This window comes from Rhea americana, unplaced genomic scaffold (genome assembly GCF_003343005.1).
Source record: "Rhea americana isolate MKP2758 unplaced genomic scaffold, rheAme1 scaffold_393, whole genome shotgun sequence".
NCBI lineage: Eukaryota > Metazoa > Chordata > Aves > Rheiformes > Rheidae > Rhea > Rhea americana.
Genome location: NW_028186527.1, coordinates 157,154 through 182,985, shown reverse-complemented (window position 1 = coordinate 182,985; position 25,832 = coordinate 157,154). Strand labels below are relative to the sequence as shown.

Sequence of the window (25,832 nt, the reverse complement as noted above, 5' to 3'; positions counted from 1 at the left end):
TAAGCACCCCTTGGACGGACACTAGCTCAGCCAGGAAAACATCTTTATTTTGATTCCCCATGACAGTTTGTGTAGTACCTGCAGGGTTACCTGAGCACAGCATACTAGCATCTTCTTCATGGCCACAAATGGCCTCCAGCCACCAGGGAAATGTGTGAACAGAGATCCTGTTGCTGGATACATTACCAGAGATGGCTTGGGATTTTTCATTCATCAGCTCAGATGAGAAGGGGTCACAACTCCAGCGCTTGGGGCCTAGTGTCTGACAAAGGGTGCTGGGGTCAACAGTGACTATAGAAAGTTGTAGGATCTGTTGCCTGCTGAAATGTAAGTAGTGCTATCAGAAAGGAGGAGATAGGAGAAGGACTCTCATTCTGTGTCCCTTTTTGCATAAAATCACACTAAGAGCATGCTGAAGTCTTGTAGTCTGCACTGACCCAGGGAAGAAATCACTACTGTGACYTTCATGCCATTCTCTGAAAAAGGGTTTTACCAGGAAGTGGAAAAGGCACCCATTCCTGACTGCCAGGAAGTGATTGTGTTGATACTGCAGCCCAAACTGTATTGTACTTAGACCATTGAATATGGGTCACCTGAGCACACCACACCAGCATCCTCCCCATGGTCACAGTCATTGGATCCCCAAGGCCTGGCTTGGCATTGAGAGAGGGCAGTTTCTGCCCCTGCGCAGTTCACATTATCCAGCCAGACATGGCCAGACCCTTGTCCAAAGTGAGCCAAGCCAGGGGCTGAGATTGCTGTCCCACAGCACAGCTGCCAGCACACCACTGTGGCTTCAGTTAAACTCCAGTCGTCATCACATACTGTTCCCCAGTGATAGCTGTGGAGCACCTCCATTCTCCCAGCACAGAGACAGGGGCCATTCTCCAGGTGCAGTTCAGATGACACTTCAGTGGCAGTGTCTGTTGATGGCACAAGGCAAGAGACACCAAGGGGAACATTAGACCAGATCTCCTACAAACAAATCAAGATGCCACCRCTGTCCTCAGTAGCTGCATCCTACAATAGTTTCAAAGCCAGCAAGACTCTTGCCAGAGAAAGTTCCCTAGCATTTAGTACAAAAAGATACTTGTGTTCACATAGAGCTGTTGAGGAATGTTTAAAGTTTGGGGCTAAATAATGCAGATGTAAAAAAACCAGCTATATGGCCTCAGAAGCCTTACTGTTCGTGTACCAACCRAACCCTAGCAAATTGCCACCATAAACTGCTATAATCTGTTTTAAATTCTCCTGGATGGCTGTCCAGAAACACCATCACATTATCATGGTGATTACAGCAATCTACAATGGGAGAGGATGTCTGCAGACCCCATTGCCACTGTCCTTTCTCTTTCAAAAGGCTCCTGTGCTCTAGTCCTTGCATAGTCTGTGAGCTTGTGATCTACTGCTCCCTATAGCATGGGGGGCTGTGACCTGGCTAGGAGCTGCTCTAACACCTGGCCCTGCRCTCTTCCTCTCTCCTGTGCCTTTGTGCACATCCATTTAGCCCATTTAAGAGCAATTCTTCATGCACTACCCAGAGGAGAACGTTCCCTCCAATTATCACCACTGCTCCTAGCTTCACAGAAGGATGACTGGTGTGCTAAGGAATGCTGCATACTATTTTGTAGCAGGGCAAAAAGGGAACAATGAACCCGTGCCAAAATTTCTGCTGTCCAGCCCTTTGCTGAAGTTTTGAGAGAGATATTAATCCCTGTAGCAAAGCATCCTCCACTGACCTTCACCTGATCTGTATACATGATATTATTGATGGTTACTTGTGCATACAACCCCACCATCTTCTCCATGGTCACAGTTATTTACACCCCAAGGCCTAGCCTGGCATTCAGAGAGGGCAGCTTCTGCCCCACTGCACTGAACATTGTCTAGCCAAATGGGACCAGATCCCTTGCCAAAGTAAGCTGAGCCAGGGGCTGATATTGCAATCCCACAGCCTAACTGCTGACACTTTGGCTTCAGTAAAACTCCAGCTGTCATCACATACAGTTCCCCACTGGTGTTCATGAAGTAACTCAACTCTTTCAGAGYAACAGTTCAGGCCATTCACCAGACAGAGCACTATGAGGCTAGTGTGATGATCTAGAGGGTGACTGGCTAGCTCTGCAAAAAGCAGAAAAAACACATCATGAAAACTTCTTTGTCCATCATTTCTGGGGTACTGCATGACCCAGCTGACCATTCTGCCCTGCACAGCGTCCATTGACTGCACTATGTTTGTTGATTGCGCCCCATAAGTATTAACACACAGCCGCCTCTGGACAGAGCTGGGGCTGATCACTGCTTTATCGGGGTAACACCTCATGGGCCCAGTAACTTGTGATCTTTCCAGCTGTGGCTGAGGTTCCTGAGGATGTCGGGACAAGAGAAGGAGAAAAGCTTTTTTTCTAGTGTGCATGGTGCGCCATGGAGATGACACATCTGTACAACAGTTTCTATTGAGACAATTTTGGCACAAGTGGCTCTTGTATGCTAGTTTTTGCCACCACYAGCAATGGCCCAGCAGGTCTCAGATACCCATTGTTACGGAATTAAGAACAGGTTAGACCTGTCTGGCAGGAGCTGRCAGTGCTGTTCATTTCCCAGGGGAGGGGATTAGTCTAAAAGAATTCTCAGAGTTGATCAGATGCCAAATTTTAGCCTGATTCCCCAGAAAATAATGCCTCTGCAGTCATGTTGTCYTTCTGCCAGCCCTAATGTAACATTTGAACCCTTTAACAAGCACATGAACAAAGCACTACCACTCTCTATTCTATTAAATTCCCACAGAGGTATCATAGAATCATAGAATCAGTAAGGTTGGAAGGGACCTCTGGAGATCATCTAGTCCAACCTCCCTGCTCAGCAGGGTCACCTAGAGCATGTTAGACAGGGTTGCATCCAGGCAGGCTTTGAATATCTCCAGAGAAGTAGACKCCACAACCTCTCTGGGTAACCTGTTCCAGCGCTCYGTCACTCTCACAGTGAAGATATTCCCYGTSATGTTCAGGCGGAACTTCCAGTACTTCRATTTYTGCCCATTGCCTCTTGTYCTGTCACATGGGAGTTTGTYCCCGTACCCTTGMCACCCTCCCTTCAGGTACTTATACAYATTGATAAGATCCCCCCTCAGTCTKCCCTTCCCCAGGCTAAAGAAGCCCAGCTCTTGCAGCTGTTCCTCATAGGGCAGATGCTCCAGCCCTCTGAYCATYTTTGTAGCCCTACGCTAGACTCTCTCTAGTAGATCCATGTCTCTCTTGTACTGGGGAGCACAGAACTGGACACARTACTCGAGATGACRCCTCACCAGGGCTGAGTAGAGGGGCAGGATCACCTCCCTCGACCTGCTGGCAACACTCTTCCTAAKGCACCCCAGGAGACCATTGGCCTTCCTGGCCACAAGGGCACATTGCTGGCTCATGGTCAAYRTGTCATCCAAYAGCACTCCCAGGTCTTTCTCTRCAGAGCTGCTCTCCAGAASGTCAGTCCCCAGCTTGTACTGGTGCATGGKGTTATTTCTTCYGAGGTGCAGAACTCTGCACTTGTCCTTCTTGAACCTCAGGAGGTTCYYYKCCMMMCWMYYCWSCMKSCYSMSSWSKYYYYKMKKRSYRSCASMRCMSYCMKSRGSRKCAKCMRCYMCTCCYMSCWKSKTRKYATYRKYRRMCTTGCTGAGAAGGCACTCTGTCCCYTCATCCAGGTYRTTGATGAAGAAGTTGAACAGGATGGGACCCAGTMCTGAGCCCTGGGGRACKCCWCTAGCCACAGGCCTCCAACTTGACTCYRMACCACTCATGATGATCCTCTGCGCTCTGCCTTTCAGCCAGTTCTCAATCCACCTCACTGTCCATTCGTCTAACCCACACTTCCTGAGCTTATCTAGGAGGATGTTATGGGAGACAGTGKCAAAARCCTTGCTGAAGTCAAGGTACACAACGTCCACTGCTCTKCCCTCATCTACCCAGCCAGTCATTCCATCAGAGAAGGCTATCAGATTGGTTAAGCAAGATTTCCCCTTGGTGAATCCATGCTGACTACTCCTGATCACCTTCTTTTCCTCCATATGCCCGGAGATGGCATCCAGAATGAGCTGTTCCATCCCCTTTCTAGGGATGGAGGTGAGGCTGACTGGCCTATAGTTGCCTGGGTCCTCCTTCTTGCCCTTTTGGAAGACTGGAGAGATGTTGGCTTTCTTCCAGTCCTCAGGCACCTCTCCAGTTCTCCAGGACCTTTCAAAGATGATGRAGAATGGTCTGGCAACAACATCCGCCAGCTCCCTCAGTACTTGTGGCTGCATCCCATCTGGGCCAATGGATTTCTGGACCTTCTGTCCAGAAGGTCTCTAATCCTCTCCTCCTCAACCAAAGGAAAGTCTTCCCTTCTCCAGACTTTCTCCCTCACATACAGGCTGCAGGATTAAAGGGGGCTGCCCTTAGCAGTGAAGACTGAAGCAAAGAAGGCATTCAGTAATTCTGCCTTCTCTGTGTCCCTTGTCACCAGGGCCCCTGMCCCATTCAGTAGTTTTAAAGAGAGACCTACATGTGTGCCTCCACTGCCTGGCCAGCTGGGGAGCTGAGCCCCATGTCATGGCAACTAGCTTGTCAGCACCCATGTAACCAGCTGCCAGTCAGCACATGCTGCTCCACACCAGCAGCTCGGAGCACAGGAGAATGGCAGAGTTGAGTGGTGAGGGCTTGGTGATGAGAGACAGGAGGAGCAGAGGCAATATGCATTAGATGAGCTATTGACAGAAGGAAAKCCCAGAGGTCAAGGACTGCGGAGCTGAAATTATTGTGGGAGGGAAGARGAGGCAGAGGGTGCAAATCAGAAAGCCCAATACCAAGATTCATTAGTTCTGTCATTCAATGCTAAAATTTGCTTTGTGATTCCTTGAACCTAACACGACCTGAGGAAGATGGTCCAACACATTCTGCTCTCTGTAAGCCTGGAAGAATGAGAGAGGCAGCTACAATAAGTATACACAGAGTTGCAGTTTGTTAGCTTTGTATCTCCTATCCCAAGACACTTTCTTCCTTTGCAGATTGGTTACACTGCATTAGGAACAGGAGGAAACATGGAAAACCGACAGCCAGTGGGGAGTTTCTTGTACACTAGTTGYCTTGTGCCCGAGAGCAAGCACTCATGTTGTGCACTGAAGTACTGCATGAAAATCAGAAGGGACCTTATTTGGAAAGAAAGAAGTACCAAATGAAGCAGCTAGAAGAAAAAGAAAAAGGCAACAASACRGCCACATCCCACCTATTGAAAAGGTCTTGCAGMACAATTAGTCATCTTCTGTAAAAGYTTTCCTATCTACAGGTTGAAGAGGGAAATACCTGCTCTTGTCTGTGCTAGAGGAAATATGACTTTGTGCTCTATTTTTATAAACACACAGGACAGCCCTGAAGAAGTGGCCAACACAAATAACCAGGTTCTGGTCTTAACTGTAACAGGCTGGTAAGGCCCCAAACATTTCCCGACAGGTCTGTGCAAGAGCAATAGTACAGAGGCYGGAATAATTGCCCAGACAGTAAGCTCTCCTTCCAACCACCCTTTTTCTTTTGCTTCTGAAGGCTGGCAGTTCAAAGGAGGCTTTGTACTATCTCTCAGAACCAGTGAAATTCAATGGGTGACAGAGTATCTGTCACTGTCCTCCTGTTCTCTATTCTATTCTCCAGCCTCACTTCTCTAACATACACAGTGCAAAACCCAGGAGTGCTGGCCACTTTCCCCCTGTTCCTGCAATTAACAGATCCCTCTTTTCCAAACTGAATACTCTTCTAGAATGTAGCTCCTCCCATGTGAAAACTGATCAGAGGAAAGGTGCTGGAAATGTGGGATAGCTGGCAGGGAGATACAAAGTCACTCAYCAGAGACATGTAAGGTAGATCAGGAGCCCTACTCCAGCACAGCTAAACAGATTCTTCTGTAGGGTCAACAAGCAATGTCCTGAAAACCCCATGCCAGTAGTGCACACTTTAGGGCAGGTAATTATCYTAGTGAGAAATGCAAGCTGAGTTCGGTGCAATCACTGCCTGCAAGAYTATGAGGGCCTGTTTGTCCCCTCCTCTGCAGTGACCTGCCTGTCTTTGCCCCACATTGATCCTGCCTTTTGCACTGACCCCTTCTCCCTGCATCCCCTGGCCCTGACTGGGATTTAGTCCTGCAGTTAGAATATGTTTAAGTGGCCTCGCCAGTGCAGAAATACCTATTAGGCTTCCCCCTTCCCAGCAGCTATGCTTGCCCTCTTTCATCCCCACCTCAATGATTTCCAGCCAGATCTGGGCTGCAGGTCCTTCAGTGGGAGGGTTTGCAGCACTGACTTATGGCGGTTTGCACCCTTGGGAAAAGCCTTCCTGCTTTTCAGTGAATTCCCACTTCTRTTTTACCTGGGAAATCAAAACAACACTTGCAAAACTTAAGGGTTGAGCCATACAGAAGTACAAAATTTGGCAAATRGAATACCACTGATGATAGTCAGAAACTTGCTGGGCATTCAGATTTGCTCTTCATAACTTGTGCATGCCAGAATACAGTCACAGGAGTGGGAATCAGCTTCCCCAATTTAGACGTCTAAAAATGTCAAGTTCCATCCAAGCTTCTCCCCTYAGATCCTGTTTAGAGTCATCTGAAGGAATCACTTCCAGAGTGGGTGATTCAGCTGGAAATATCAGTACTAGGCTGTGTCCTAGCAGTGCTCTTTTCTCTTTGGGAAAACAGATTGAAAGACTGGCTTTATATTGCAGAAGTCCAAAGGTGACCTCCWTCCTGAGATACACCAGGGTGTTTGTGGAAGATAAAAAGTCTGCTTTCCTTTGCCTAAATAAGGAGTTCTGAGGGACAATTCCCTCATATACAATAACCAGCACCCTCCAGCTGAMGTCTGTCTATCCACAAGGCAGCATTCTGAAGTCAGGTTGGCAAAGCCTGATCCACAGCACCAGGACATATATGAAAGACTCAGTCTTTGTAAATCTCTGTGCTCTCAAAGTAGCCTATGAAAAATAATGGGGGTCCAGAGACTATGTARTTATGAATAGGCAGCTGAGATTAAGTTGCATACACCCTTGGGTTTTGGGCACCTCATTGAATTGATTCTTAYCGTTCATTGTTACATAGGGAATTCACAGGCCAACGCCTATCTACAAAATGCTTTAGCACAAACCTCATTCTGTGTCTTTCCCCATAYTCTTAATATAGTTGAAGTTTTCAGCATATAAATGAATCTTCAGCCAATAGTTTGGAAGCTCCACTCCTCCTCCCCTTGCTCCGAGGCTGATTAATCTCATATAAGGTTCAGAGGTCTATCCAAAGGGAAGTGAAAGTATGTCTCTATCAGTATAAAACTGTCCAGTCCTTTGGAAATGTCTGAGTCAGGTAAGTGAGCCGAGCCGTTCCCTCCAAGACTTTTCATTTTCTCTATGGGCCATATTTCCCACAACATTTTCCATTGCTTTATTACAGCCCATGCATTTCACATGGCAACAGCAATCCACGCAACACTTTTAATTGTTTCATAATTCAACATTTTTCTGCAAGGTTTTCAAGGAGACGTCATACAATATTGCTCACATGCAAGATTCATTGGCACATGTCTGAGGTCTCACTTTCCAGTGGAGAGAAAGTTCTGCTGTCACAGTACATACACTAACAACCTCTTCACTTGGATCTTTCCTTCCTGCCTGCTTCTGCAGCCTARTGCATAGCTGAAACTGGTCCAGGAGGCAAATCTTCCATGAACCTTTTGCTTGTTACTTATAGTAATATGGTTGTGCAAAAGTGATTCCTAGAAGCAGACAAACCCCTCTGAAGTGCAATGTTCCGTATTGAATGCTAAATGACTAAATGCTGTCATCTAATGATCTTTCATGGGACAGCCTGGGGCCTTTATCTGCATCCAGATGCCCACATCTGCACCTGTGAGAGCCCTCCCTGCTTTTAGAGCTCCAAGAACTGCATCCATTCAGACTCTGCTTTCTCAGTCTTTTGCCCCTCTTGTGCACAAGGTCAGTTCAACCACGTATCTGTGAAATTTGAACTACTGTTTCCTGTCCCCAAGCATATCACACTGAGCACAACCTAAGGGTAGAGTTCACTCTTCCCAAAGGAGCATCTCTGGTGAATGTGGTGGTGAGAGGAGATGCAGGGCATCTGAGCCCTAACAAAGACACTGAGATTTGATCTGGAGCCAAGATTTTTCCTGAATTTGGATTATAAGGGCAGTAAGAGCTGTTCTGACCATGTCATAAAGGAACAATTTATTTTTACAGCTATATCAAATACTAAAAGTATCTGAGACCTGAAGTTCTTCTTTTCATATGTTGTCCCCAGCACACACCACCAGAACTGGATACACAGGGAAGTGACCTTGCAGCTCACGTCTGCACCAATGCTCTGGTCATGATGCAGTATTTGGGAGGAAGCTGCAATTTTTATCCTGTCCACCCTCACATTTATTCTGGGGCAGTGTCATTCTCTTGGCTTTCACTAGTCAGATCATTTCATTGCCAGGATCTTCAGAAACTCCTGCTATGGCTGTAAGATGACCACCTCCTCGGATCCAGGGAGTTCCCAGGAAATTCAGCTCCAGCTCATTACCTACGAAGCAGAGGGACATAATGTCAGAAGGCCCCACTCATCAGAGACCATGGATGATCTATGACAGCCCCCGCTCAATGCTGAGGTTGCAGATAAAGTTATGGGGCTGTTGCAATGAAAGCAATATGCCGTCCATCAGGACAAGAACATTGCACAGCCCTGGGACTAGGACATTGCAAAGGGTGTGTCCCTGTGCTGTTGGCTTGCCCTGGGACAAAAAAAAAGCAGTTACTTCTGCTCCTATCTAGTTTATTATGTGGTCAGTGTTCTGCAGTGCCCTAGGCTTTGCTCCAAGAAGACYGATACAGCAGACAGGACCCCCACCCCACCCACATTGAACCAGTCCTGATTACCCCCATCCTCTACGGTTATCTGAGTAAGAGTAAAGGCTCARCTGCTGAGTGTAGAAAAACCCTGGACTGTGGCCTTTTCTTCATCAAGAGCAGGACAGCCYCAATCAGCAGTGCAAGAGCTAGTGATGCCACCAGGCTCAGCAGAAGAGGTATTGACAGTGGGATGATGRAGTTGCTCACAGCTGTGCCTGGCAGAGGGACCAAGGCTGTGAGCTCAGCACCTCCCCAGGCTTCCCTACCATGCAATCAAGCACTCATTCCTTACAGTCTCTTTCTCTTCTCAGCTCTCTGCCAGGCACATRAAAGTCACCTTCATTCCCATCTTCCAGAGATGAATTCAACTCCAGGTTGTCATAATTCAAATACAGCCTCCCGTGCTCACAACATCAGGCAATTCCCTGGCTTGCAAACTTTCTACCAGYTGTCAGCTCTGTTTGATTCAGAATGATCCAAGATTTCCTTGCGAAGTCACATGAACATTGGACAAYGCAATAGGCATAATGCAAGCAAAATAGAGCCAGATCGATTTCCTATAAACCTAAATATAATGGGACAGGGYAGGCAGAGATGCAATGCATTAAATTCATGAAGGTAGCTTGAAAGTAGAAAACACTGAGATTTGTCAGAATCGCAAGTTTCAGCTAAAAGCTTCAATGCWTTAGTTTGTCACCAGATTTAGCCATGGACTTCTGCCCAGCTTAATGGTGGCACTGAGCTCAAAGACATGAGAATAATGTGACTCAAGTCTTTCGCATGACCGATGAATACATGACAGCTTTCCACTATGGACATGCAGCAAATGGTTTACCTGAACATACAACACCTGCATCATCTCCATGGGCGCAGGTATGTAGTCCCCATGAATTGGCTCTGCACCCAGGCAGGGAGATTTCYGTTCCTGTGCAGTCAACTCCATCCAGCCAGATGGGGTCATGTCCGTGSCCAAAGTGAGCTGAGCTGGGTGCAGATGTTGCTGTCCCACAGCCCAAATGCCAGCACACCACTTCTGCATCCTGCATGTCCCAGCCATTGCCACACACGGTGCCCCACCACTGGTCATGCAGCACCTCGACTCTCCCCGAGCAGCGACTGGAGCCATTCACCAGCCGAAGAGCAGATGGCTCTGAAACCAGGAAGCACACAGACAGTTTAAGACTTGGGGAGGTTGTTGGGTATTTCCTCAGGCAGAAAATAATTATGTAGAAAACAGCAGTGGAGAACCAAGGCAGGGAAATGTATCCAGGCCATTTACTGCAGAGAGTGGAGAAAATTGCACTTTCCTTGAGTCTGGGCTTTCTCCTCAGAGGACTGCTCCAAGCCTGTGCTACCAYTGCCAACTGCTGATTAGATGCATTCTGAAGAATGCTCTACCACCCTCCAAGTCTGTGGTTTACATGCCCTCTTGACATCTGAAACACCCTAGGGGATCATGTTTGGCCTCCTGTTCCACTCCAGAAGGATCTAGAACTTCCATAAGTCACATGCTACAGCTGCCAGACACTTCTGAATCTCTTGGGTCCTATGGCATAYTAAAGGATGGCAGACATCTATGCTCAAGCTAGCCAGTCAAGCCCTACAGACAGAATTCAGTCTCATGTTAAAGAAATAGTATTCTAGGTACTCTATGGCATCCCACACACACACACTGGGCTAGCACGGGAGTTACGCACAGGAAGAATAATCTAAGGCAGGGAGCAGATGCCTTTGTGGGTCAAGGAATGGAGACCTCAGCCCTTCACCAATGCAGTCCAGACAGCTGTTCAACTGGACAAGCATAAGGAAATGATCCAGTTCTGATGCCTATGATGTTTTTTTGCTGCCCTTCGTCTGCTCTGCAAATGCTTCAGGGAGCRTAGGGCATCTCAAATAGCTCCAATGGATTTTACATGAGCACACCACACCAACATTTTCTCCATAGGTACAATCATGTTGTCCCCATGGCTGAGACCTGCACTCAGAGAGTGCAACTTCTGTCAAAGAGCAATTCACCTTGTCCAGCCAGATGGGGCCATGTCCATGCCCAAACTCAACTGATCCTGGGGCTGACAGTGCCAACCCATAGCCTAGTTGCCGGTATACTACTTCTGCATCCTACATGTCCCAGCCAATGCCACTGCCCCACTGCTGGTTGTGCAGCATCTCAACTCWCCCCAAGCAGTGACTGGAGCCATTCACCAGCTGAAAGGGAGGTGGTTCTGAAATGAACAAACACAGAAGGTAAAGCACCTAGACAGCTCTGATGCTGCAGGAATACCCACTTTCCCTTACGCATCTGAGAGCTTCCAGATAAACTCAGTTCATCACTTGAATGTACAGTCATGTAAAAGGGTGGATCACTGAAAAACAACTGAATTCTAGCAATACCAATCAGTGGAAATGAGAAAAATCACATATCCAGTAGAATCTGATAGTGGAAATTTTTGTGATATCTTTTCCCTCTTTCTCTCTGTCCCCTGAACATAAAGAGGCATCTCTCTGAATGAAAATGATGCTTCAGAAACCATTGATTGAACACTGCAAACTGCTGACTTAGGGGATGTTTTTAGAGCTCTGGTCATTTAAAGCAGAGTTATGGTCAAGGACTCTTTACAGATAACACTCCTCCTATTCAGCTTAGCAAAAAGTAAGCAATAGCTCCAAAAGCTTTGCATGTAAGACACTCAAGAAAAGGTCAGCCTGCCTTATTTGCAGCATAATAGAAGAAAACTCACATAATAAGATTGAACTTTTCTTTCTTTTCCCCCAGTGACCAACCTGGTTTGCAGGATTAATGTCTGGTTTGTTTTTGATTGCAGCGATCCAACATGAAACTACAGCAYATAAATGCTCAGACTATTGAAAGTATCTTTGTAAAATATTTGCCTGAGTGCGGCATTTGAGAAACTAACTCAAATTCCATGCAGAGAAGGCAAGCACGATGTGACTGCTTTGCAAATCCTCCCTGTAGGCCTTCTCCCAGATCAAACASAAGCAACTAGTGCTATTTTAGAATATCCAGCCTGACTTTCACCTGCTGACCCAGAAGGACATGACCCCAGAGTCAACCATGTCAAGACCGTGTCTGGGATATTCCTCAGCTGACAATTGATATGCTCAACAGTGCAAAAACTGGGCAGCTATATAGAACTATTTTTAACATTGATACTATTTTGTGACTTAGGGACATGACAAGTTGACCATGAGCCAGCAATGTGCCCTTGTGGCCAGGAAGGCCAATGGTCTCCTGGGGTGCCTTAGGAAGAGTGTTGCCAGCAGGTCAAGGGAGGTGATCCTGCCCCTCTACTCAGCCCTAGTGAGGCCTCATCTGGAGTCCAGTTCTGTACTCCCCAGTACAAGAGAGGCATGGAGYTACTGGAGAGAGTCCCACATAGGGCTACAAAGATGATCAGAGGGCTGGAGCACTTGCCCTATGAGAAATGGCTGTGAGAGCTGGGCCTGTTTAGCCTGGGGAAGAGAAGACTGAGGGGAGATCTTATCAATATGTATAAGTACCTGAATGGAGGGTGGCAAGGGGATGGGGACAAACTCTTTTCAGTTCTCCCATGTGACAGGACAAGAGGCAATGGGCAGAAATTGAAGCACAGGAAGTTCTGCCTGAACGTGAGGSGGAATGTCTTCACTGTGAGAGTGACGGAGCGCTGGAACAGGTTACCCAGAGAGTTTGTGGAGTCTCCTTCTCTGGAGATATTCAAGGCCCTCCTGGATGCAACCCTGTCTAACATGCTCTAGGTGACCCTGCTGAGCAGGGAGGTCAGACTAGATGATCTCCAGAGGTCCCTTCCAACCTTACCGATTCTATGATTCTATGATCTTCCACCATCATTTGTRTCTCTAAGATCACTGTGCTTGACTGATTTTCCCTCTGCACTGGTGAAGAATACTGTTTCTGCTTTGCACTATGCCAAGTGGAGAGTGTTGCTCAACATTGCTATGTTCCACCTTAGGAACAGTGTAAGATACTGCCCACAGATTGACAGCCCCTATTCATCACACTCAGAGCCTGCAACAACAATCTGGCCTCAGAGGTGTGACCATATCTGACCTGGCTGATCCAGCTCAGCCCTCCATTCCTGATCATAGTGGATTGCCCAGTAGTCCCCACCAAAATCAACAGCCATCTCTGACCATGGAGTGAGGACTCTGCACAGACCCTGTGTTGTGTGGCACATACCTCTGCTCTGACTCCACACCACCACCTGGGCACAGATGTGACAGCTCCATTGTAGGAGACCACAGGGGACCAGGGCCCTTTGGGTAACCCTCATGTGCTGCACTAGGGCTCTCATTGCAGTGTTGGYCCTCCCTGAAGCACAAAACTGCTACTTCTTCTCTTGACATGGCATCAGCTGAGACTCTGACAGGAGARAGGCCCCTCTCCCTAACCACAACACTCCACCCTCTGTTACATTACTTATCACAGCCTGGTAAGGCGTTCACACCAGAGGGTTACCTGAGCACTCAACACTAACATCTTTTCTGTGATGGCATTGCTGGACTCCCCATGACATACCCAGACACTCAGAGAGTATGGCTTCTGACTCTAAACAACTGATGCTCACCAGCCAGATGGGGCCCTCTCCTTTTCCAAAATCAGCTTTGCTGGAAGCTGAGAGTGCCACCCCACAGCCCAGCTCCCGGCATAGCACTTCTGCATCCTGCAWGTCCCAGCTCTCAACACACATGCTGCCCTATGTCTCGCTGTGTAGCACCTCGACAAAGCACTTGAGATGTTCCTGAGCATCTGATCAGGAAGGACTCTTAGGAGATTACTACTACCAAAGCCACAAGCCTTCTGGAACGAGCAGATCTACAGGGAGARACCAGACTTGATAAACCAGYCTTGCTAACAGCCTGCTCTCCTGAGAACGAAAGGCAGTGAAGGAGCCACCTTGGATAGAAAATGCTCCCCCCACATTTAAAGTAATCTTCTGGGTGGGCCTGTGGGTGTGCTGGGGGAGCAAGACAAAGGAAATCAGGAGCCAGGGATGCTGGCTGCATAGAGGGCAATTTGTGCAGTGAATGCTGTCCATGGACTAGCTGTGTAAAGTGCACTCACTGCCCTGAAGGGGCAGAGGAAAATGTGCTCATTAGGGAATAGAACATGCAAGGACATCTCCAGGACACTCAGGAGGACCAGCCCAACCCAGGAGAGTGGGGAGAGRGAAAGRAAATTGGCATCTAGCAAGTTGTCTGGGCTCCTTCCATCATYGTAGGAGTGAAACGGGCCCTCTAGAGCAATATGCATTGCACCAATTTGAGTAGAATCAGACCAGACTGACTCTGCAATCACCAGTTSCCTGCTTGGGTACTGAAGACAGTCCATCCGTGCCCAGCTAGAGAGACCAAAATCCCAGGGACGGGACCCTGTGCATGAGGCTCARTGCTGGGCACTCCCCAGAGCATGGAATGCCTCTGGGCAGAAACCTCCCTGGAGCCACTGCCTCTGCTCTGGGAATGTGATTTGACCCCAGACTCAGCTTTGTTCTCTCCTGGAGGTAGAAGACGTGATATACAGGAGGTGCRCTGCATGGCACTGGGCACATCTGGCTGGAGAACATGAACTCCACAGACAGCGAGGAGGCCCTGTCAGCGTGCAGGGTCAGGCCCCAGGGAGAGCATACCTGCAAGCATGGTGAAGATGCCGGTGTGGTGTGCTTGGATAAGCTGCGCTCCTACCCCACGGGCAGAGGCCCAAGAGCAAGCGCACTGCAAGCACAGCTCTCAGGGAGCCTCCAAGAGCGTGAGCTGAGCTCTGGGGCTGTGCTGTCTCTTGCTGGCAGCCCCGCATACAGGTCCACAGTGGCACGCAAAGAGCGGACAGGGCTCTCCACCCCACTCCACCCACACAGGGCGTTGCCACCTGCATGCCCAGGGGAAAGGCAAGGAAGCCAGCAGCTCCCTGGGCACATTTATGCACTGGGGTGTTTCTCTCACTGGCCACTGCAGAGCCACCTGCACTCCATCTGGCCRATGGCTCCGGGTGCTGCTCGTGGAGAGTGGAGGTGCTGCACAAGGAGCACTGGGGCAGCGTCTGCGATGACAGCTGGGATCTAGAGGAGGCACGAGTGGTGTGCCGGGAGCTGGGCTGCGGGAGGGTGCTGTCCGCCCTGGCTCAGCTCGCTTTGGGCAAGGATCTGGACAAATCTGGCTGGACAAGGTAGACTGCAGGGGGACCGAAGATGCCCTGTCTGCATGCAGGGTCCGGCCCTGGGAAAGCCATAATTGCAGCCATGGAGAAGACACTGCTGTGGTGTGGTCAGGAATTACAATTTAGATTCTCTTTTCTTTACTTGATAAGAATTACATGACTGTTGTCCTATGTTCCTGTGTTAGYGACTTTAGCATATGCAAGCCCTGAAGCCTGGATGATACCAAAGTCCRTAACCATGCGGGGGGATCATAACTAATTACCATCCTTAGAGTCAGTCTCTAATGTGCAATGTATTTCATGCTAATTTCCAGGCTAATCCTCTGCATGTTTTTATTAGCCTGTAATGAGTGGCCAGGTCTGTTCCCAGAGCAATGCAGCTGCATGTCCCCCACTCCTAGTCACAGCACACTGTATGCTGAGAGTCTCTGGATTTATCCTGCCTGCAGCATGGGGAGACATACGGAGACATCAATGCAGTCAGTCCGTTGGCCTCCTGGTGCAGGACTTGCAGAGTCAGTTCTGCTCTACCTCATGAATTGTCCAACTGGTTTGCGGGGGGGGTGAACTTCTGTGAGTAGCAGTGGGATACAGTGTGTGATTGTGTGACAATGGCTGGGACCTGTGTGAGGCTGTCATGGTGTGCCAGCAGCTGGGCTGTGGTCTGGCCTTCATGGCTTTGGCCTTGGTGTACTTTGGGCCCAGATATGGCCATATCTGGTTTGATGACATGAACTGTGCCAGGACAGAGGCCTCAATGGCAGAGTGCATCGCCCAGTCCAGGGGAGCTCACAGTTGTCACCGTGGTGGAGATGCTGGTGTCGTTTGTGCAAGGACCCAAGTAGGCTCAGCCCTGTGCCATTTATGGGACAATGTTGATGTTGGGGTGAGTGCTGGTGTGTTCCCAAGTCTCTGCCGATGAGAATTAGTCCTGGCACAGYTCAGGGCAAGGTATCCCTGTGCAGCAAGCTTTACTGCTTGTCTCCTTTCTGCCTGTGCCTCTCCATCCTACTGGCTGCAGTACTGTCAGGGCTCTGCAATCATTGGCATGGAGATGTGCCCAAGCTGGGGGCAGGTATGAAAGTGTCTGGCTAGGGCAGCGGTTAGCACTGCACACACACACACATTTGCACTTCTGTGCCATGGGATGGCTCCTCACRGCCTACCTGAAACACACAGGGGCTATGCGGTTCTCCTGGTCCCCATGGTCCTCCATCACACTGATGCTCTAGCTGAGGCTGGGGGACTTGGGTCGTTCCAGAGCCGGGTCGGCTGTGTGCAGAATGGTGCCCACATCTTTCATCCTCATGCCCCTATTGCTCTGGGCTGTCAGTTCTGCCTTGTTTCAGAGCTATCCCAGCTGTGTCTGGTGAATGAGTTGGGTCCTTGCAGTGGGAGAGCAGAGGGGCTGCACAATGAGCAGCAGGCAAACTGTGTGATGATGATGGCTGGGACATGCTGGGCATGGAGGTGGTGTACTGGCAGCTGGGCTGTGGGATGGCATGGTCCACCTCCTGCTTGCTCACTTTGGCCAGGGCCATGGCTCCATCTGGCTGGCAGAGGTTCAGTGCCAAGGCAGGGAGGCCAGCCTGGCTCAATGCAGCACCAAGTCATGGGAGCAGAACTGCTGTCATCATGGGGAAGGTGATGCAATTTTGTGCACACCCTCATTTGCCCTCACATGCTGCATGGCTCAGGAGGGTTTCCTGTGGCAGAAGAGGGTGTGAGCAGGGCCAGGAGCCTACCAGGATGGCTCATGGAGAACTGATTCTTGTCAGCCAATGGCTTTAGCCCCAGCCTAAATGAGCCCCCTGCGATGCTGCTATGGGGCTGCCCATACTTCTCACTGCATGCAGAAGGTCTGGGGGCTACTGCCTCAGGCTCTTGGTACTAGCCAAGATGTGTAGATGGAGCTTGACCCATAATGCATGCTAATGACAGGCAACAGGTTTGTGCTGGAGAGGTGGAAAGTCTGCATGTCTCTCTTCCAGTCTGTCTCCAGAGGCACTCAGGGTGCCCATTCACTGTGGTGGGATCCTTTGCCTGTGTATGTTGCAGAACTCCCTCTGCTCCAGCTGGTGAATGACTCCAGATGCTGCTTGGGGAGGGTGGAGGTGCTGCATGACCAGCACTAGGGCAGCATCTGTGACCATGGCTAGGATCTGCCTGATGCAGAACTGGGCTGTGGGGCACAGCTGTCTGCTCATGGGAAGGCTCACTTTGGGCAAGGCCATGATCCCATTTGGCTGGACAGGGTGCAGTGTCAAGGCACAGAAGCCACCTTGTAAGCATGCAGAGCCCAGCCCTGGGGATCTTACAACTGTACCCATGAGAAAGATGCTGGTGTGGTGTGCGCGAGTACTGCCTCCCTGCCCCATTTGCCCTCAGAGTGCTGAGTGCTGGTCTTTGGGCAAGGCATTTGGCAATCAGGCAAAGGTGCCCTCCCCTTTGGAACAGCAGCTTCTCCTGCCAGCCACACTGGGAAACCATGGCATTTGAAGGGAGTAGTTAGAGTGAGAGCTTGTCCCTATTTGTACATCCACAGCGGTGCCCAGCAGGGTTCCTACATCCAGGTGCCACAGCAGAGAGGGTGGCAAAAGGAGTAAGGTTCTGGTTGTTTTCCACTCCCCAGCCACTACAGGGAAGTCTGGGCTGAGGGGTCCATGCTGAGCCAAATTCGTGGCCAGCCTCACTCAACCTGACATCATACTAGGGGGTGGAGAGGTGGGTAGGATTGTGCCATGTGCTGTCCTTGTCCCCCAGCTCTCAAACACCCCTCACCACCATGCAATGGGAGGGTGGGCAGCTCAAGATCTACTGGCTGTGCAGCAGCTCAAGATCTACTGGCTGTGCAGCATGTGGAGCTGAGCATCACATGCCCAAGGGGGCAGGTCCCACTGTAATGCAGGGCAGAGCTAAGAGCAGCCCTTCTGGTCCCACCTAAGTGCCAGAAATGCCTGCTCCTCCACCAGGATGCATTGGCCTGGCCTGAGTGTCTGCATTTCTGCCCTGCTCCTCTTCTACTGCATCTCCCATGTTGGGGGTGGGGAGCTGCATTGGTCAACATGGGGRCAGGAGGAGGAAAGGCATGTCTGTSGCCATTGGATCACCTTGGCCTTCGTATGTGTGTGTGTGTCTGCCTGCAGAGCCAAGAGAGGTGCAGCTGGTGAAYGGCTCCGGGCGCTGCTCAGGAAGGGTGGAGGTGCTGCACGAGCAGCGYTGGGGCAGCGTCTGTGATRAYGGCTGGGACCTGCTGGATGCAGAGGTGGTGTGCTGGCAGCTGGGCTGTGRRRCTGCACTGTYSGYSCCYGGCTCAGCTCACTTTGGGCAGGGATATGGTCCCTTCTGGCTGGACAGAGTTCACTGCACAGGGAGGGAAGCTGCCCTCTCTGAATGMAGTGCTGTGCCTTGGGGAGCTCATAACTGCAGCCGCGGGCAGGAAGCCAGCATCGTGTGTGCAGGTAACCCTCAACTGTGTCATTTCCCTGCATTTCTGGCGGGTGCTGGCCAGGGAGGGGGAAGGTGGCAGTTCAGCAAAAGGTGCTGGCAGCTGCTCCTGGCTGCTGTTGACCTCCTCGCTGCCCATGCAGTTCACATTATCCAGCMAGATGTGCCCAGTGCCGGGACCAAAGTGCGCCACGCCGGGAGCTGCCACRGCTGCCATGCAGCCCAGCTGCCAGCACACCACTGCAGCGTTGCCAGGTTCCAGATGTTGTCGCACATTGTGCCCCACTCCTAACCATACTGCACCTCCACCCTCCCAGCACAGTGGCTGGGGCCATTTGCCAGGYACAGGGGAGCCAGCTCTGCTGTGCCTGCAAATGCCAACGGTCACAGCAGTGCGCTGGGGACACCTCATCACGGCTCTGCACACGGACAGCTCGCTCTGCAGGGCTCTGGGCACTCGTGCTGAAAGGGCGCTGGAGAGCTGCCCAGCTGCCTGCAAGCTGCTCTGCAGTGCTGGGGCAAAGGGGCAAGGCTGAGGCATCTTTCTGACCCGGCACAGCTCTCCTGCTTCTGCTCCATGCCCACAAGCATGGGGTAAGGGCAGGGAAAGAAAGGGCACAGCAGTCTGCTTGGCAAATGCACACCTTTCCCTTGGCCTCCCACTCTCCATCCCAGTGCATCCCTGTGCCTGGGTGGAGGGACCAGCACAGACTCCTTTGGCTGCAAGGTCAGGACATGGCAGCACCAAGCACGCAAGCATTGCCTCTTCCCGTGGCACACTGCGGGCACCTGCTCACCATGGCCCTGCTCTGAGGCAGAGGCCAGCCCCCCACTCTACAATACCCAAAGGCTCTCAACTCACAGCCTCCGACCCAAGGCCAAAGGGAGCTGCCGTGAGGGCAAGGCGGCTGAGCCACTGCCCACCTGCAAGCACCCAGCACCAGTGCWCTACTCCTACAAAGCCCCAGCCCTCAGCACACATGCTGCTGCAGCCCCGCCCTGCAAAGCTCCTGCCCTCGCCCTGTGCAGCAGCCTGCACCGGGCTCCCGGCAGCTACCGACAGTGCTGGCCCTGCGGACACTGGGGATGAGGCRAGGGAGGAAATGGCCATGCTTCCAACCCTCAAGCACTTCTGCCCACTCTCTTGGCCACCAYTGCCAACCAGCCTTTCCCTGCCTGCCTGCAACTCCCTCCTTGGGCAGCCCCCGGGACACTGAGAAGGGGCAGAGCAGGTGGACAAGCTGAAAACCTTCCCATACCTCCTGCTGCCTGCTCACTGCCCTCCTCATGGAGAACCCAGTGTAGCACAGTGCCTGGGGGCGGGGCTCAYCGTCTGGCCAAGAGGGCTGCACACCCCTGCATAGCTTACCGAAGCACACCACTGCAGCATCTTCTCCATGGTTGCAGTTATGCTCCCCCCAGGGCCCGGCCCTGCATGCCGAGAGGGCATCTTCTGTCCCCACACAGTTCACGTTATCTAGCTAGATTTGTCCTGTGCCAGGCCCAAATTGCTCCGAGCCAGGGGCTGATGTTGGCACCCTGCAACCCAGCTGCTGGCACACCACTGTGGCCTCCTTTATATTCCAGTCATCATCACAYACAGTTCCCCACCAGCCATTATGAAGCATCTCCACTCTCCCAGCACAGTTATTTGGCCCATTCACTAAGTGCAAAACATCCTTTTGCAGTGTACCTGGTAATGAACAGCCCAAATGTCATCAAATACTGTTAAAATCCCATTTGTTTGGTACCTACAGCATCTGAAAGGTATTTCCTGTTGAACACTGCCTTAGTAYAGAGGTCATCTCTGCTTGTATAGAAGTTTCCTTAATGTTACTGAAGCCTTGCATCTTCTGCTATGAGGTTGCATCTGTGAGCTAGTGTGCAGCTCCACATCTATAGAAACGGGGCAGTGGCTATGAATTGTGCCTACAGAAGCTCTGGTTTGGAAATAGGGAGCTTCCTCTGGAAAGGTAGTGCTACCCTGTGATAAATCCCCAGAGCCATCATAACGTCTGGTAATGTCAATGGTTCAGCTGGATGAAGCCACAGCCTGCTTGTTCTAGTGCTGGAGATAGCTGCGCTGCAGRGATCCTTCCCACCAAAATACCCTGGTTGTTTACTGTTCCTAGTCTGAGAGTGGTTGACAGCAGCTAGGTTGTTAAGAATTGACTGCATGAGCTTTATTCTGCTACTCACAGTGAATCTCACACAATCCAAAAAAACCAGACTTGTGCTCTACTTTCTGCATTGCCTCATCCTACAGATTTGGAGGTGTTTAGTGTGTGTGTGCGCACTCACCACTAGCAATACTGACCTGCCACCAATAGCCCTTGGAAGCAAGCTGCAAGGAAGGAAATGTAAGCTGTAAGGTCCTATCAACACCCTTATAGCACACCAATACATCCCTTCCCAATTGCTCTCTACCTGGGACAACCCCTGTTGCTGTCCTACATGAGACAACCAGGATGAAATGAAAGCTTCACACAATGATCCCTGCTAGTAGTTCAGGCCTGAACATCTTTAAAGAGGCAGGGGCAGAGATGGGCATGCTGAGAAAGTCCCATGGTTTGCACCATGTAACTCAACCCTGCAAGAAGGAGCARTCTCTGTTAGACTTGACTTAACTGAGGGGAATTTTGTCTCCAAGGGAAATAACTTCTTTGTAAACTTCTTTGATATTGAGACAGTGCAGAACACAGAGGAAGACAGACGTATGCTCCACTTTCAGCATTGCTTCTTGTACATTGGCTGTCACAAAATCTAACATTCGCAACCCAATAAAAGCAAGAAAAATATTGTGTTCCTGTTATACCCCACATTCACTGTTTTTGTTCAGTGCAAGTAGAAAAAGATTTTATATCAAGGATTCTGTGAAACAGAGACACAGAAACAAGTTTGGAGTTGGGGGATTCACATTTTGGCCAAGTGTTATTTAACTCATACTTAAGATCATGCAAAATTTCCTGCTGAGTCAGAGAAATTTTCAGTCTGTCTCCATCAGTAACACAGGAGATGCAGACTAGGCCACCTCCTGTGACCCATTGCCTTCTTGCTTCCCAACATCTAGATTTCTTATGTTAAGGATGTTCCCTTCAGTATCTGGTTTTAGACACATTGCTCATGCTTTTGCCTAATTCCTCTCTGAATTCATTGATAACGTCAGTCCTCACAGCCTCCTGAGGTAGCAACTTTCAAGCACTCACAACCCGTTCTGTACCCTCTGGACCATCTCTTATTCCAGTACATCCTTCCTGAGATGGGATGACCAGCATGACATCCAGTACTAAAGACATGGAAGTGCCAGAGTTTTATATAGCAGCAAAATTATACCCTCTGTCTTGTTCTTAGCTCTTTTCTTATGGCATCCAACTTTTTGTCGGATTCTTTTTGGCTGCTGCAGAACACAAAGACAATGATTTCAAATAAATCAATAGCTTGGTACAACAAAAGGAAAGCATTCAAAGCCACTCATGGTGCACAATGAACCTGATGTCATTGCACTGCATAAATGTATAGCTAGATGGCAGGAAATCATTGCGTTGTTCATGGGCACGAATTCTCAGAAATACCATCCTGTGGCTGCACTGCAGTCTCCAAACCTGCCTGCACCTCCCAGGGAGAGACTGTGAATTGTTTCTATTAGGCTGGAATGTATAGTCAGAGAAACCATCAGGATCTTCCCATGGGGTTCATTTTTCTCTGCTACTACTTGCAGTGACTATAGTAGATATCCGCAGCATAGATATGCAGATGCATTTGAGAATTTGAAGACTTTCCAAATGGCTGAGCTCTTAATTATTTTTAATACAGACTCACCCTGTGCTACCTGTCAACCTTTACACCTCAGTCCCTTCCTCCACTAATCTGAAGCATGTATCCTCTTGTCCTCCCTTACATCTATGAACTAGTCTATTATAAACTATTTCTGTAATAAAGAAAATACTCAGGAAATAATTTGAGTCTGGGAAATCCATGCACCATAAGCCAGATGGCAGCAACTCACAGCTTTACTTTTTTTATGGCAAATGCCCTGATACTTGCAATTATATAAATTCAGAATTGATAAGTGAAGGGTGGAGGCTGTTGGCTTACAGCCTTATGCAATTGACTAGAACTCCTGTTTGCACAGAGGACCCAGGCCTGAATGTAGCTGTAGGGTGATGATTATAATAAAAGTCTTCACATCCTCTGAAACCTAAGAATAACCACAGGAGTCCCTGCTCCAGCACAGCCGATACTCCCCTTTCCACAACCAGCTGCAGGACCTCGATCTAAAGGACTTCCAGTACCCTCCCTAGACATTTGATGTAATGTGCCCTGCATGCCCTGTGGGAAACTAAAAGGGAAGCTGAAAGAGCGATAAAAAGCCACTCACCCCAGAACCCTGTAAAGAGCACAAGAATCCTTGTGGTTCTGGATCCTGCACAGACAGCCAAGCAGCCCCTAGTGCTATTGCAGACCATGCAGGGGCTATGTTCTGKCCCACTGGGAGGCCACATGGCTGGGAGAGTACAGGAGATGATCCTGGGAAGAGACTCAAGCTGTGCTCATTGTCATGGTCATGACTAGGGAAAGCAGAGAGATCAAGGAATGATGGAGCAGGATATAAAGTAAAGCTCTCCCAGCTCTGGGCCTGCCCCGATACTGACCCCATCTCTTCATCAGCCTTGGTGTCCTCAAACCTCCCCCATGGACATCCTGAAGGAACACTCCCCCATGTGAACCTTGCTGCAAAGATACTCAGAAGATGAAGAAATGAGTCTCCCAGAGAGAAGTGTCTCTGGTTCCCTTATTAATTACTTCATGAGGAAAGCAGTGTGACTGATGAGTCAGAAGCCTCAGTGTCCTGGGACAGGAAGGCATGGACTGGAATGACCTCTCCAGAGCCCATTTGCAGAGCACACTAGAGGGGACTGAAGGGGCAGGCTGTAAAATGCAACATGCATTTACATACCCTGAACTCAGATGTCCTAGGCACACATGCAAATATGTGAATTCCTGTTTGCATGGTACTCTAATATCGTAGAATCATGGAATCAGTAAGGTTGGAAGGGATCTCTGGAGATCATCTAGTCCAACTTCCCCGCTCAGCAGGGTCACCTAGAGCATATTAGATAGGGTTCATCCAGGCAGGCTTTGAATAGCTCCAGAGAAGTAGACTCCACAAACTCTCTGGGCAGTCTCTTCCAGTGCTCCATCACTCTCACAGTGAAGACATTCCGCCTCACGTTCAGGCGGAACTTCATGTGCTTCAATTTCTGCCCATTGCCTCTTGTTCTGTCACATGGGAGAACTGAAAAGAGTTTGTTCCTGTACCCTTGCCACCCTCCCTTCAGGTACTTATATATATTGATAAGATCCCCACTCAGTCTGCCCTTCCCCAGGCTGAAGAGGCCCAGCTCTCACAGCCGTTTCTCATAGGGAGGGTGCTCCAGCCCACTGACCATTTTTGTAGCCCTACGCTAGACTCTCTCCAGTAGCTCCATGCCTCTCTTGTACTGGGGAGCACAGAACTGGACACAGTACTCGAGATGACGCCTCACCAGGGCTGAGTAGAGGGGCAGGATCATCTCCCTCGACCTGCTGGCAACACTCTTCCTAAGGCACCCCAGGAGACCATTGGCCTTCCTGGCCACAAGGGCACATTGCTGGCTCATGGTCAATGTGTCATCCACCAGCACTCCCAGGTCTTTCTCTGCAGAGCTGCTCTCCAGAAGGTCAGTCCCCAGCTTGTACTGGTGAATGGGGTTATTTCTCCCAAGGTGCAGAACTCTGCACTTGTCCTTCTTGAACCTCAGGAGGTTYCTCTCCACCCGACTCTCCAGCCTGCCCAGGTCTCTCTGAGTGCCAGCACAGCCCTCAGGGGCATCAGCCACTCCTCCCAGCTTGGTATCATYRGCAAACTTGCTGAGAAGGCACTCTGTCCCTTCATCCAGGTCATTGATGAAGAAGTTGAACAGGATGGGACCCAGTCCTGAGCCCTGGGGGACGCCACTAGCCACAGGCCTCCAACTAGAGTCTAGCCTCCAACTAGACTCCACACCACTGATGATGGCCCTCTGCACTCTGCCTTTCAGCCAGTTCTCAATCCACCTCACTGTCCACTCATCTAACCCACACTTCCTGAGCTTATCTAGGAGGATGTTATGGGAGACAGTGGCAAAAGCCTTGCTGAAGTCAAGGTACACAACGTCCACTGCTCTTCCCTCATCTACCCAGCCAGTCAYTCCATCAKAGAAGGCTATCAGATTGGTTAAGCAAGATTTCCCCTTGGTGAATCCATGCTGACTAATCCTGATCACCTTCTTATCCTTCATATGCCTGGAGATGACATCTAGAATGAGCTGTTCCATCCCCTTTCCAGGGATGGAGGTGAGGCTGACYGGCCTATAGTTGCCTGGGTCCTCCTTCTTGCCCTTTTGGAAGACTGGAGAGATGTTGGCTTTCTTCCAGTCCTCAGGCACCTCTCCAGTTCTCCAGGACCTTTCAAAGATGATGGAGAGCAGCCTAGCAACAACATCCACCAGCTCCCTCAGTACTTGTGGGTGCATCTGTATCCCATCTGGGCCCATGGATTTATGTCTAGCCTGTCCAGAAGGTCTCTTGCCCAGAAGATCCCTAATCCTCTCCTCCTCAACCAAAGGAAAGTCTTCCCTTCTCCAGACTTACTCCCTCACATACAGGCTGCAGGATTAAAGGGGGCTGCCCTTAGCAGTGAAGACTGAAGCAAAGAAGGCATTCAGTAATTCTGCCTTCTCTGTATCCCTTCTCACCAGGGCCCCTGCCCCATTCAGTAGCGGGCCCACATTTTCCTAGTCCTCCTCTTGCTGCTGATGCATTTGAAGAAGCCCTTCCTATTGTCCTTGACATCCCTTGCCAGACTCAATTCCAAATGGGCCTTAGCCTTCCTCACAACATCTCTACATACTCTGACTGCATTCCTATAATTCTCCCAAGTAGTCTGTCCCCTCTTCCACATTCTGTGTACTTTCTTCTTCTGTCTGAATTTGGTCAAGAGCTCAATTCTCACCCATGCAGGTCTCTTGCCCCTTTTGCTGGACTTCTTACTCATAGGGATGCACCACTCCTGAGCTTGGAGGAAGTGATGTTTGAATATTAGCCAGCTCTCCTGCACCCCTCTTCCTTCTAGGGCCTTAACCCATGAGACTCCACCAAGTAGGTCTCTGAAGAGCCCATAGTCCACTCTCCTAAAGTCCAGGGTTGCAATCCTGCTTGTTGCCTTGCTTCTTTCTTGCAGGATCCTGAACTCCACCATCTCGTGGTCACTG

The 25,832-nt window shown here is 50.0% G+C and overlaps 2 protein-coding genes across 2 annotated transcripts in view; both read right to left on the bottom strand.

The window, feature by feature from the left end:
* Positions 1-570: 570 nt before the first annotated feature.
* Positions 571-10,492, bottom strand: LOC146590964 (scavenger receptor cysteine-rich domain-containing group B protein-like). Its single transcript, XM_085313690.1, is given in 5 exon segments — positions 571-923; positions 1,779-1,969; positions 1,971-2,100; positions 9,754-10,068; positions 10,447-10,492. Coding segments are annotated over 5 exon segments (1,035 nt in total).
* Positions 10,493-10,498: 6 nt separating this feature from the next.
* Positions 10,499-25,832, bottom strand: part of LOC146590963 (scavenger receptor cysteine-rich domain-containing protein DMBT1-like) — a 33,013-nt gene continuing 17,679 nt past the window's right edge. The window contains 5 exon segments of the mRNA XM_085313688.1: positions 10,499-10,518; positions 10,832-11,052; positions 18,806-18,908; positions 19,580-19,593; positions 19,918-20,233. Of these exon segments, the coding sequence (XP_085169814.1) occupies positions 10,499-10,518; positions 10,832-11,052; positions 18,806-18,908; positions 19,580-19,593; positions 19,918-20,233 (674 nt within the window).